Genomic DNA, 12861 nt, shown 5'->3' on the forward strand with positions numbered 1-12861 from the left:
GACAAGTTCGTTAAGAGGAGTATTATAATTATATATTTTGGTATTTGTTAAATATTTGCTAAATAGTATGTAACAAATATTATTTTTATGTTTTCTTTTTTTTTATTGTGGTCTCCAAGTCGGACATCATCTACTCGAGCCTTATATAAATACGGAAGTGAAAGTTACGGCTGTGAAAACTGTTTAGGCTTCTATCCCAAATCGCTCCCTGTTAGATATCTAGTGTTGTACAGAGCGCGTTTAAACCACTGTGTCATAGCCTATGAAGTGCACTTATCCAGGGCACAGGGAGCAGATTTGGGACTAATCCAGCAGCCCAGTCAAGTGCAGCTTGACTCCGTAGTGTCAAAGTCACAGAGCGCGATTATGGGGCCGTTTAGAAAATGGAGATAATTTTTAGTGTTGTAAATAAGGTTTTTCAGCTCTCCAGACTTTCTAGCGAAAATAATGTACGGAGGTCCAAAAAAATGGAGGAGAAAGCTCTAGAAGTGTATGGTAAGTGGTACAGGAGGGTAACCGGCTATCAGAGAAACAGTGCCTAGCTGCTGAACTAATCAGGAAGTGGTGGAGTTCTTACTGTTAAAGTTTGTTGATTTTACTTTGGCTGTATATATATATATATATATATATATATATATATATATATATATATATATATATATATATATGTATATGTATGTATGTGTGTGTGTGTGTGTGTGTGTGTGTGTGTGTGATTATATATATATATGATGTGTGTGTGTGTGTGTGTGTGTGTGTATATGTATATATATATATATATATATATATATATATATATATATATATATATATACACACACACCACTCTACGTCTTTCCCTAACATTTACACCCTTATCCAGAGCAACTTATATTCATTGCATATTCATTGCTACAGCTGTGTAGTTGGGGTTAAGGGCCTTGCTCAAGGGCCCAGCAGTGGCATCTCAGTGGTGCTGTGATCAGAACTCACAATCTTCTGATCAGAAGTCCAACATCTTAACCACTGAGCTGCTACTGCCATTAAATTCACTACAGGCTCTGGACAATATTAGTATAAAGTGTTAAAGACTGGTGTGTGGGTTGATATATCTTCAGTTATTGCATTAGTGTGTTTTTCTTTTAGATGTTATTCGCACCATTCGGGATCCAGAGAAGCCCAATACTCTGGAAGAGCTGGACGTGGTGACTGAAAAATGTGTGGAAGTTCAAGACCTAGGGGACGATGAGTACCTCATTATTATCAGGTTCTCCCCTACAGTGCCACACTGTTCTCTGGCCACACTGATAGGTGGGTGAAAAGATAAAGCAAATGTTCAGTTAACGGCTGGAATCTGTTATCCGAGTGAAGCACGTCGTTGTAATTTCCGCAGTGACTCTTTGGCAGTTTTGGAGACTTGAACTCACAACATTTCAGTCATTAGCACAGAGCCTTATCCGCTCTCCTGTAATGCTTGAACATTCTTCAGTAAGAGAGAACAGGCAGGCTTTCAGATTGTCATTGTAAGTAGGGCTGCAACTAATTATTATTTCAGTAATTGGTTAATCTGTAAATTATTTGCTTATAAGAAGTTTATTTAAAAATGTTTAGTCGTAGCATTTCAGTCAGTTAACACTGCTATTTCAGTCAACTAACACTGTAAATTTCCCATTTTTACTAATGTTCAAGCATTTCAGAACTCATCTGTACAGAGTGTATAAGTGCTTTTCTCAGTTTGATGACATGACAGACATTTTAACAGCCGATTACTGATTACAAACCGCATTGATTAGGCTTATATCTATTTCGCAATGGCACACAGCCATCCAACAACACCACCAAAGCTTGACATTCACTGTGTAAGAAAAGCACACTTACAGTCGTGGCCAAAAGTCTGAGACCATTTAATACAATTTCATTAATTTAATGCAATGATTTTCATTACAAATTATATTATTGACTACAACTTGAGTGAAAAGTAGAATCTTTGACATATTTACACGAATTTCAGAGTTTCTTAGTATTTTGTATGTCCCCTTTTTGCTTTAATGACAGTGTGCACTCGAGCTGGCATGGACTCCACAAACTTGTGCAAAAACTTATGATCCATTTTAGATCAAATGCATCAGAGTGTCGTCTGAACACACGCTTCAATAGAAGAGATTAGACTTGATCTGACCTTTTGTACAAAGCAGGTAACATGGTCAATATCACACATTTACTTCCATTTAAATAGGGACCCAGAAATAATGCAGAATCTTGAATATTAAATATTCAGGATATTGAACATTTACTTTCTTTGCTTTAAATATTTCAAAATTCTAAAACCTTCTGTTTATTTCCCATTTTAAATGAAAAAAAAAATTCACAGATTTTCAGTGTGATCTAAGACTTTTGGACCCCACTGTACAATGGCTATAAAAAGTCTACACACCCCTGTTAAAATGGCAGGTTTTTGTGATGTAAGAAAATGAAACTAAGATAAATCATCAGAACCCCAAAAAGACCAGCTGTTTAGGTGGGATTTTCTTGACATCTTCATCTGACTGCTGAAGCCATGGTTTACGAAGAGCTTACAAAGCATGTACGGTATCTCACTTGTTGAAAGGAATCGATCAGGAGAGGGGTATAAAAGAACTCCCAAAACATTAGATGTACCATAGGTGTTTGCCAGAATATAGACACAGGAATATCCAGCGGGTTTTCCCCAGAGCACAACGCTTATGTGTCCTGAAATAACAGGTAACTTTTAATAGTAATTGTGACTGAGCAAACTGAATGACTAAATGACTCCCACTAAATGAATCCTGAGACAGGTGGTGATTATCTGAAAAGAGGCTTTATTGTCTGTACATTTCACTGGGGAAAGTCAAACACATGTGTACTTGTAATTTGATGTGTATTTGTTTTACTCTCGTCATGAGCTCAATACCTGACCCCCATGCAACCTAAATGCTAGTGTAAGCGGTTTTATAGCTGGAAACTCAACCAAAGGCTGAATTCCAAATGGCTTCCCTTTATTACACTACGTAGGCACTTCTATAGGAAGTCTGGAGCCATTTGAAAATCCAGTTAGTTCATTCTTGCAAAAATAACATTGCAGTGTATTTATAGAAATGACTCACTCGTGAAATTGAGAAGTGTTTGATGTGAACGTTCCCTGTTTTGAAGCTTTCGTTGTCTCACTTGTGCCTGGATGTTCCTCCTCTTGTGATTTCTTTTGCTGTCCATTTTAAATGATTTTAAGGAGATCTAAAGATGAAGGTGCTTTTAGCCACGATGAATGATTTAGCTAGCTAACACTGTAATTTCTCATGACATAAACCAGGAGTAACCAAGAAGCAAGATTCTATCACTGTTTACTCATGAGGATACAATAAAATGCTACAGTATTAATGGTTTTAATTAATTTTGTTTATTACTTGTAAAAATATATATTGTTAAATCTTAAGTTTAATGCACCATTGACATTTCCATCACAATCTCACGAACCTCCTGCAATGCCATGAACCCCTTGGGCTTTGTGAACCCCTTATTAGGAAACCCTGTACTAAGGGATAAATATGGTGAAAATTCTTTCATTACCACTATTTTCTTTAGCGTTGTTTTTTACTTCACTATTTTACTCCTACTATTTTTAAACTATGCCCTACAATGTTGTGGACACTGAACACCTCATTAAGGCACCAGTGTGCCATGTAATTAGAGCCTTTCCTTAATTCCTTAAAGCATTTCCTTAGTTACTTTTCCTTCAAGAAATCTATTAATTAATATTTAACATTGACTTAAGTGTGTATCACTCCACTCATGTTTCATCTAAATCAATAATGTCAATGGAATAATTGAGGAATACGTGTTAGATAATACTGTCGTAATTGGGTTTAATTAGAAATAATTTCCCTCTGTTGTGTGACTGTTGTCGTAGTCTGCTTAAAAAGAAGAATGAGTTATGTTTAAGATAACAAATTGAAAGGTTTTAAATGTTTTCTTACACATTCTGCAACTTTATTCATACTCAAATGGTATCATTTCTTTCTTTGTACTTATTTTTGAGTTTAAAAAGCAATTCCTGCTCGCCAGGGGAGAAAAAACATTCCCCTTTCTTGACTTGCGATCTTGAACCGACATTTTGCTGTTTACACAGTTGATTGGCGGGGCTGCTTCATATTGCATGCACACGTCTGAGTCTCAGTTACTACAGCCAGACTTGAATAGCTGTTATAGGTCCCAGTTGGAGCATGGACTGTCCTGTCTGGGCTGGATTTTATTACATCACATTGTTGAATACCCCCTTGGATGGGATGTCTGTCCATCACAGTGCACCACACTCATTCTCCAAATGGGGCAATTTAGAGTAACCAGTCCACCTACCAGCATGTTTGTGAGAGGTGGGAGGAAACTCAGAGGAAAGTTGTGAGAAAGCTGTTGCACTGGTATAAGGCTTTTGGCTGGTTGGCTATTTTAACCCAGTAGTGATTTTACCTTTTAGCACTCGAAAGATATTTTTCAGTAACTTATGACTTATTCAGTATACACTCTGAATCTAATAGGTATGTAGTTGTGAGAGTTACGAATTTAAGTCTGGACCATAGAGTTAAAAGATAGAGAGCGTGCCCTTATGTAGTTGTCTATTATCCAGTCCCATCATGGTATTACCAATATAGTGTCCAAAACAGGAAACAATAACTTATGCTCGTATGCACGGAATAGACAGCTAGTGGTGTACACACTACATAAAATTTGTATATGCACATTTTTTGGCTCTATGTGACTATATATGTTATAACAGCTAAACTAGCACTAGTAATGCTAGTTCTTGTTGAGAACTGGTCCTCGAGCATTTGTTTACAATGAGGGTGAGACAGGAGGGCAAGCCCAGCCTGGAAACCAAGCTCTAAAGTTGGCAAAATGCCCAAATTCCATGGTCTGTTTCTTGATCACTGTAGATCGCTATTGAAGCGTCTGAACTCTGAGCTCTTTTTTTTTTTTTAACTGTTGTAATGTAGCATGTGTTTCTCGTAGCAATCCAGAGGTATCGGGCACTTCACAAGGGCAGACAGTGCCTGTTTTGGTAATGGCTGCAGGCTGTTTTCACAAAAAAAAAAAAAGTTATCACGTGACCAGTGCACTCTCTTTCTCTTTTAGATTTACATTTTACATTTATGGCATTTGGCAGACACCCTTATCCAGAGCGACTTACAATTATCTCATTTATACAACTGAGCAGTTGAGGGTTGAGGGCCTTGCTCAGGGGCCCAGCAGTGGCAGCTCGGCAGTGCTGGGATTTGAACGCTCAACCTTCCGATCAGAAGTCCAACATCTTAACCACTGAGCTACCACTTCCCTTTTAAGCTTCTAAATCAGCGAAGATTGTGTTCATGTCTCAGGACTGCCAGAGACTACTGTTAGGTCATTGAGTAGGTTCTTGAGTGACCCTCAACTAGGACCTGACGGATTTATAGACTGAAGGATATTAAGGTTCATTGACTTATTGGCGCTAATAGGAATGCAGTGGGCTATTAGTACATCAGAGCCTAGCTAAAGCACTCACCTGTGGCTTTTTAGCTCTTTATCCCTGGGATTTACATTTATAGAGTTTCATGAGCACATAACCTTAACTGCTGAACTACTACTCTATTTTAGACAGACAAGATTACAGCTAAGTTTCTTCACAATGATTTGTGTTGCAGGTCTCTGCTTACAAGTGAAACTACAGCGATGCCTTCCATTTAAGCACAAGGTAAAGACTAATTCAGATTCAAAGCTTTACATTTGTGTTATCGCAATTTGTATTGTATAGTATTGCTAGCCTATTTCCAGCTGCTCATATGATTCATGTTGTATTTAACGTTCTGTAATGATATTACTGTAATAGCTTCATGCTGTGTGTTGTTAATGAGAGAGAATAGAAATGATTAATAAAAATCTGCAGAATTGGATTGTCCATCTAGAACTTGAGCTCTTTTTTTTTTTTTTGTAACAGCCTGCATTTTGCACACTTATTGTCTTCCTGTTGTGTTTATCTGTTCACAGCTCGAAATTTACCTTACTGAGGGAACACATTCAACCGAAGAAGACAGTAAGTGTGCCCAAGTTTAAAAGTGCAAGGAATTTAGTAGGGTGCCTGTGGGTCCTTAAAAAGTCTTAAATTGTCTGAAATTACATTTTACAAATTTAAGGCAAAAAGTTTTAAGTTATCTTAAATTTGAAAATGTATGGTCTTAAATTGTATGTTTCAGACAGGTGTCTTTTAATTAACTTTCTTCTGTGTTGTTTATATAAAAATAAACCAACTGACATCATGTCACACACATTATTCCGGGTCAGTCGCTCTTCTGATGCAGGGATGTGTGGTTGAGCTAACATTAGCGAGCTGTTGACAAGAGTTAATGTAAATTTAACCCAATGTGGCTGGAGAACAGCAAATACTGGTACTGGCTAAGGCCAGTGTCTGTGAATCCCACTGCACACTGTGCCATCAGACATTTAAATTCTGTAGAATGGGAATCAAAGCAGTTCAATTTCACAAACAGGGCAAGAGGCACAAAGTCTGTGCTAAAGCTAGTCAGTTTTCTATTGCCGACTTCAGCCTGCCAGTTTACACAGAAAGGCCTGTTTTGCCTTCTGCCAATGCCCTGAACAATCACAGCCCTCCTCCTCCTCTTCCTCATCATCATCATCATCGTCAGCAGCAGCAGCATCATCTGGTGTTCATTCTGTTTGTGGTTAGATGGCAACACTAAGAGCAGAGGTCATTTGGGTTTTAAGAACAGTGACATCCCACCTCTCGTACTGATCCAGTGATGGAATTGATCATGTATTTAAAGCAATGTTCCCAGACTTATTCTAGACTTATTCTAGACGTTTGCGTGCAAAAGGCATAAGACGGCATGTATGCCAGGTTTTGGATTAGAGATTATGTGTCAGAGATGACACATTTGTAGTGATATATAACGAGAGCCTAAATCAAACGGCAAAAAAACAAAATAACTGGATGTTCAAGTGTGTTACTGGATGAATGATCAAGTTCAAACACGATATTAGGAGTCACAGTTCATGGGCTATTCAAATGCTCAGGACCTACTTCAGCACTTCCAAGGAAGTTTAATTATTTTTCCACTCTATATACAAAATGCAATTTTGGTGACATCTGTTGGTTAAAAAATTATAGCCTAATTATTTTGTTTTCAGATTTTTCAATAAAAGTATTAACAGTTATTAACAGTTTTGCTGCTTTTGTAAAGTTGTTGTAAAATGAAGATTATTACTGTTGCTTGTTCATTAAAATGACTTGTTCAAAACTGGTCTTAAATTACATTTGAAAAAGTCTTAAAGTAACAAATTTGACCTGAAGACACCCTGTTTTAGATCTTTGGAGGAGATTATACATTTATGCATGTAGAAATATGTACAAATCTGTCCTCGTCACTTCTCAATCCTTATCTTACTCTGAGATAATGTGTTAATATGATAGAGCCTGTGACTTTAACCTTGATCACCTCATGTGCCTCGTTTTGTCTTGCAGTTAACAAGCAGATCAACGATAAGGAGCGGGTAGCTGCAGCGATGGAGAACCCTAACCTGCGGGAAATAGTGGAGCAGTGTGTTATTGAGTCTGATGACTAAAGCTTCATCTCACACAATGTCCCATACACAATTTTGTTTAAAAATTATACTCACAATACTTCTCTGTATTTTTAGAAATGTGCAGAATAATAAGTGATGTGCTGATTGGTAGTGATCTGCTCTGTTGACTTTCTGTTCTCTGCAAGCAGCAGACAAGGCAACACTGAGATCAATAACAGAGCAATAGCTCTGTGCTGTAGTGATGGCTGCCCTTTAGAGAGTTCTTTAGGGAGTTAAGCCAGGCAGAAAATAACTGAGAGATTTTACGGCAGACTGAACTGTGGCTTGTCTAATGTCCCAGGAGTGTTAAGACTCCAATCAGGGTTGAGGATAAATCTGTACTTCTTGAATTCCAATTCATTTACTTGTCTGTTTTTTTTTTAAATATATATTTTGTTAAGTATAGTGGAAAACTACTAAATTCCAGTCTGAGGATGTCTCAGCAACAATAAAAAAAATATGGATGAGAATTTGAGGTTTTTTTTTTAATACATTCTGTCCTATTATCAGTCGGCTATCAAAGTAAACATCCCAACCAGTCAGTTATCATCCTTAACCATCATCAGCCTTTATTGTATGATGAGTATTGAAATTTCCCAGCCATAATTTTATATAGCTTGCTGTTACTGTCTGTGTACATCCCAGCCAGAAATTTCCTGTTATTCATGTCTTGGATCAGCTCTCATCTTTGATTATGTCTTCCTCTAGTTCTGATTTTATTATCAAATCAACTTCCTTATTGAAGTCTGTTCAGCCTGTTTTATATAATGTGTAAATATGTTTGTTACAGTAAAAAGTTTAACGGGTTTAAAGAATAAAAGCATATTACAGCTTTTACAAACTTGTACATGCATTATTTTACATTCATTATTTTACATCACAGGTTTTCAGACCCAGCACATCAATACAGTAGGCTATATTGCTCAGTACATGACTGTGAGTCGCACTGGATAAGTATAGAAATAAAGATGGTCCATCTGGGGAGCTAGGGAAATGGTCATGTGTGTATGTGTGTTACTTCAGAGACTCATGGTCCCAAAAGACAACCTGTCCCCAGCAAGTCCCTCATGAAAAGTAAAAAAAGAGAGAGAGATAATGTATTGCTTCTGTTTGGCTTTACAAATTAGTAAAACATCCTCAGATATATGAACATGTCTGTAAAGGTTATTGTTTGCTGAAACTGTGGACTGTGGAAAGACAAAGTCTTGTCTTAAATATTTAGTTGGTGGTTGCCCACTTAGGCTTGCGTTGGTTACATTTTGCTTAATTGCAATACTTCCTGTGACTTCACCTGCTTTATTTCAGCCATCACGGATATTTTGCATTTTGTAAACTTTTCCTGTTTGAGCCTCTAATCCTAGCATTAGACCACAACATGTTTAACGTAATGGAGCTCTCTCTGTGAGGGGTGATACAATATCAGGGCACTCTAGTTTCTCCTACCTGGTCACCTGTCTAGCATTTTTCAGAAATTGTTGAAGGTGCAAAATAGTACAATACTGATTGATGAAAAATATTACAAACACCAAGAATTATACAGTGGATTTGCAAAAGCAAATGCAATGTCAGTAACCCATGAAGAAAGGCACTGATGACTAGGGTCTGCAAGTTTGCTATTTAAAAACAAAATGGAGAAAGCTATGCAATAAGTATGATAAATATTCATTTAGACCTCATACCAGGGAGTGTAATAAAACTAGATGACATTAAGATGGTGACTACATCACACACCACACATTATATCTATCTATCTATCTATGTGTGTGTGTGTGTGTGTGTGTGTGTGTGTGTGTAGATAGATAGATAGATAGATATACACATTAAAGTGGTGACTACATCTACACACACCACACACATTATATGTTGTATCTGCAGAATATCTTACTTGATGCACAAACAATATTAAACTATAAAAGTCATATAGTATAAATAAAAAAGGGAACTGGAGGAGAGATTTTCACAGTCAACACCAAGTAAGCATTCATGCTGAAGAGCTCTTTCAGCTTGTCCTTCATTTCATGAGTAATGTGCACCTACCAAACATATGGCATGTTATGTAAACAAGGGCTAATGCTAATGTGATCATACAAGTTTATCCAGTTAAATAAATTGTTCACAGTAGTAGAATTACAATGAATTAGTGATTGAATAATATTTATCATGTCTAATCAATTGAATTGTCTTTTTCCCTAGAAGGGGTGAGCACATGATACAGCATTTATTTGATTTGCTTTGGTTAAGAAGTGGTTATTGTAAAATCTGTGCCTAACAAACACAAACAAGATTCCCTGATCTCCAGTGCTGGTGCACATTCATTAAAAAAGGGGGGACAAAAATGGAAACAATACAAGTGAAAAAAGCAACAACAAAACTGTACCAATTTCATGAAATGACTGGGCCTTGAATGGTTTCATTTATGTTCAGGCACCACAACTGCTATCCCTGCAGACAACAATGTCCTGACACTGCATCCAGTTCAGGAGTCCACAAAGCTCAATAACTTTCCAGTGTCAGTTAAGCAGTGAGCTTAGAAAAAGCACATGAGGATATGGGCAAAGTAATTGCTCTGGATTTACAACCTTTTTCCATTGTAGAGGGTAAGACAGTTAAAGCTTTTACATTAACTTATATTTACATTACACTTTTACATTAAATTACACAGAGGACAGAACTGACAGTCTGTATATCTGACTACAGAATGCGTATGAACACCCTGGGCTCTAGAGACAGGCCAGAATATAGGGCATTGAATTGGAATGCCTCTCCTCAAAAAAAAAAAAAAAAAAGGTGAAGCAATGGTGACATGAAAGATTCACAGATGTGACCCAGTTTGTGGCTGCACAGCATAAGCAACATCTGGTAGCTTTACTTCTGTAACAGGAGGGCTTTAAAGAATCAGAGGAAGACCATGGTCCTTCTTCTGATCTAAGAAGTATCTGAAGTAGAACCCTTTCAATTGTCCCTCCGTCCAAGAGGAAACAAGCTGCTTGGAGCAGAGAGGCCATTTGATGGGATTGGAAATCAGCCAGGACCTGCGCCCTGAAGGCTGGGCCAGTGACAGAATTGAAATTTATATTCATGCGGCTTTGTCATCAGAACCCACTTGTCTGATGTAGTCACTGGAAATTGGCCCATTCACAGCCATTTATAATACAGGCAGAAGCCCAGTGGGGTAGTGAATGTTATTAAAGAAAGCATGGAGGACAGTCTAACAGCCAGTGAAAATGATGTTCAGTAGATCCTTGACCTACAAGCAAATCTCCACACAATGGGTCACTTATTGCAGAAGAATTTGCCCAGGAAAGACAACAGTGGCGCTGTAATAGGCAATCTCAACTGACAATTTCGCCCAGGTGATAAAGTCGTCATATTCCTCCCCAGCTCTAGATCAAAATGATTTGGCAAGTGGGAAGGACCCTTTGAGGTCACACGGTGAGTTGGGGAAGTCGACTATGATATGTGGGGAGACAGGCAGAGAGAAGTGGTCCCTGTTGCTGTGCTGGCGATGGCAGCGGCAGAGACAGATGAGGTATAGAGGTGTAGACCATCTACAAGAAGAGTGAGGTGCTTGAAGCTAGAAGGATAATGACTAATGTGGCACACCTGATCCCAGGATACAATTATGCGGTCATCCTCTCTCTCTCTCTCTCTCTCTCTCTCTCTCTCTCTCTCTCTCTCTCTCTCTCTCTCTGAGCATTGAGCTGATTGCATTTTGGTGAGCGAACAATATGATTTGTTTTAAAAGTTTTACATTACTGTTTTTCCACTGTGCCAGTTCTGGAGGAAACCATGTACTGCTTATCGTTTGTATGGTGGTGGCAGCATGGTGTAGGAATGTTTTTCAGCAGCTAGGAATAGGATGCTTCGTAGGATCGAGGGTAAGATGAAAAAAATACAAAATACATCTTTGATCAAAACCGGGTCAAGAACTCTCAGGACTTCAGATTGAGGTGATCATGTTTAATGTCCCCAGTGGACTACCTGTAGGTTTGCTTAGGTTTCTCTTGTTTTTAGAGTGGAATGTGTTAGTGAATATAGAGTTAGTTAGTTAGAGTTAGAGAGTTTTTATTGTCATTCTAGCCACATACAAGTATGCAGTAGAATGAAATAGCATTCTTTAAGGCCTTGGTATGACAGCAGTGTACACAATCAACAACATGTAATGCAAAAATTGAGGGAGTCAAAGTGGCACAATGAATAAAACAATGTGTACAATAAAGTGGACAGAACAGTAAATACATACAATGGGCCAATACAATAAATACAACACAGGGCATTAAATACAACACAAAACAAAATGGTGTAGTGGGTGGTGTGTGGTGAGTAGGGCATAATCAACACTAGCAACATAGAAGTCCCAGAGTTATAGAATAAAAGTGACAGTATCTGATAGAGTTTAATGTATTCAGTGTTTTAATGTTGAATGTTGACCTTAATGGGTTTTTTTTTTTGGTCAGTTTCTGTCTAATTTTCTGTTTTCTATGTCTTAGAGTTCTCTACAGTACAAAGTACCTTCCTACAAATAGCAATTAAAACCTCTTTTTATCATTAATCTTCCAATCCAAACGATCCAAAATGCACAGCCAAGACCACCCAGGAATAGCCAGACAAGATTGTGAATGTCTTGAGTGGCCCAGTTATATCCTGGACTTTAACACCTCTAGAGTGTCCTGAAAATAGTTGTACAGTGATGCTGCCAACCTATCTGACAGTTGACATCTTCTATTCCAGAAAAGGCAACCTTGTACCATTATAGCTAAGAAGACTAAAGCCTTAATCAGTGCCAAGGTGCTTCAGCAAAGGACTAATAAAGGATCTGAATACTTGTGTCATTTTTATTTTTAATAAATATAGTACACGGAAAGTCTGTTTATGCTTTTGATCCTGTCTTATGCTTGCGATAAAGCATCTGCATATTAATGTTCAAAAATGAATTAAATACTTTCAGCAATTGTTTCACTGCCACATGTACCCATAGTCTAAATCCCTAAATTACAGTACATTCCCAGAGGAGGTGAACTGGTGTGCCCTCCTAAGGGCATCTGATTCCTTGCCAGTTTTGTTTTCAAACCTCTCAAAGTTGTTGGTCTTTGCTCAGATTGTTCCAGGTAGTCTTACTCTGCTTTTTGATTCTGAACATTTGTTAAAAAATCTGTAAAACAGCAGGGTCCTACATGCAGTATGTGTACTGGACCAAGTTAGCAACTCATAGTAACCTGTTTTTAAATCTTGATGATTTTCTGATTAAACAGTTAA

General features: G+C 37.7%; 1 protein-coding gene across 1 annotated transcript; it reads left to right on the forward strand.

The window, feature by feature from the left end:
- Positions 1 to 172: 172 nt before the first annotated feature.
- Positions 173 to 8446, forward strand: ciao2a (cytosolic iron-sulfur assembly component 2A). The gene is made up of 5 exons (XM_026919973.3): positions 173 to 495; positions 1126 to 1290; positions 5670 to 5719; positions 6013 to 6058; positions 7505 to 8446. The coding sequence occupies exons 1-5, from the start codon at positions 384 to 386 to the stop codon at positions 7603 to 7605; spliced, it is 474 nt and encodes a 157-aa protein (XP_026775774.1). The 5' UTR covers positions 173 to 383; the 3' UTR covers positions 7606 to 8446.
- The last annotated feature ends 4415 nt before the right edge of the window (positions 8447 to 12861 follow it).

The sequence above is a fragment of the Pangasianodon hypophthalmus genome, chromosome 9 (genome assembly GCF_027358585.1).
Source record: "Pangasianodon hypophthalmus isolate fPanHyp1 chromosome 9, fPanHyp1.pri, whole genome shotgun sequence".
In the NCBI taxonomy this organism is placed as follows: domain Eukaryota; kingdom Metazoa; phylum Chordata; class Actinopteri; order Siluriformes; family Pangasiidae; genus Pangasianodon; species Pangasianodon hypophthalmus.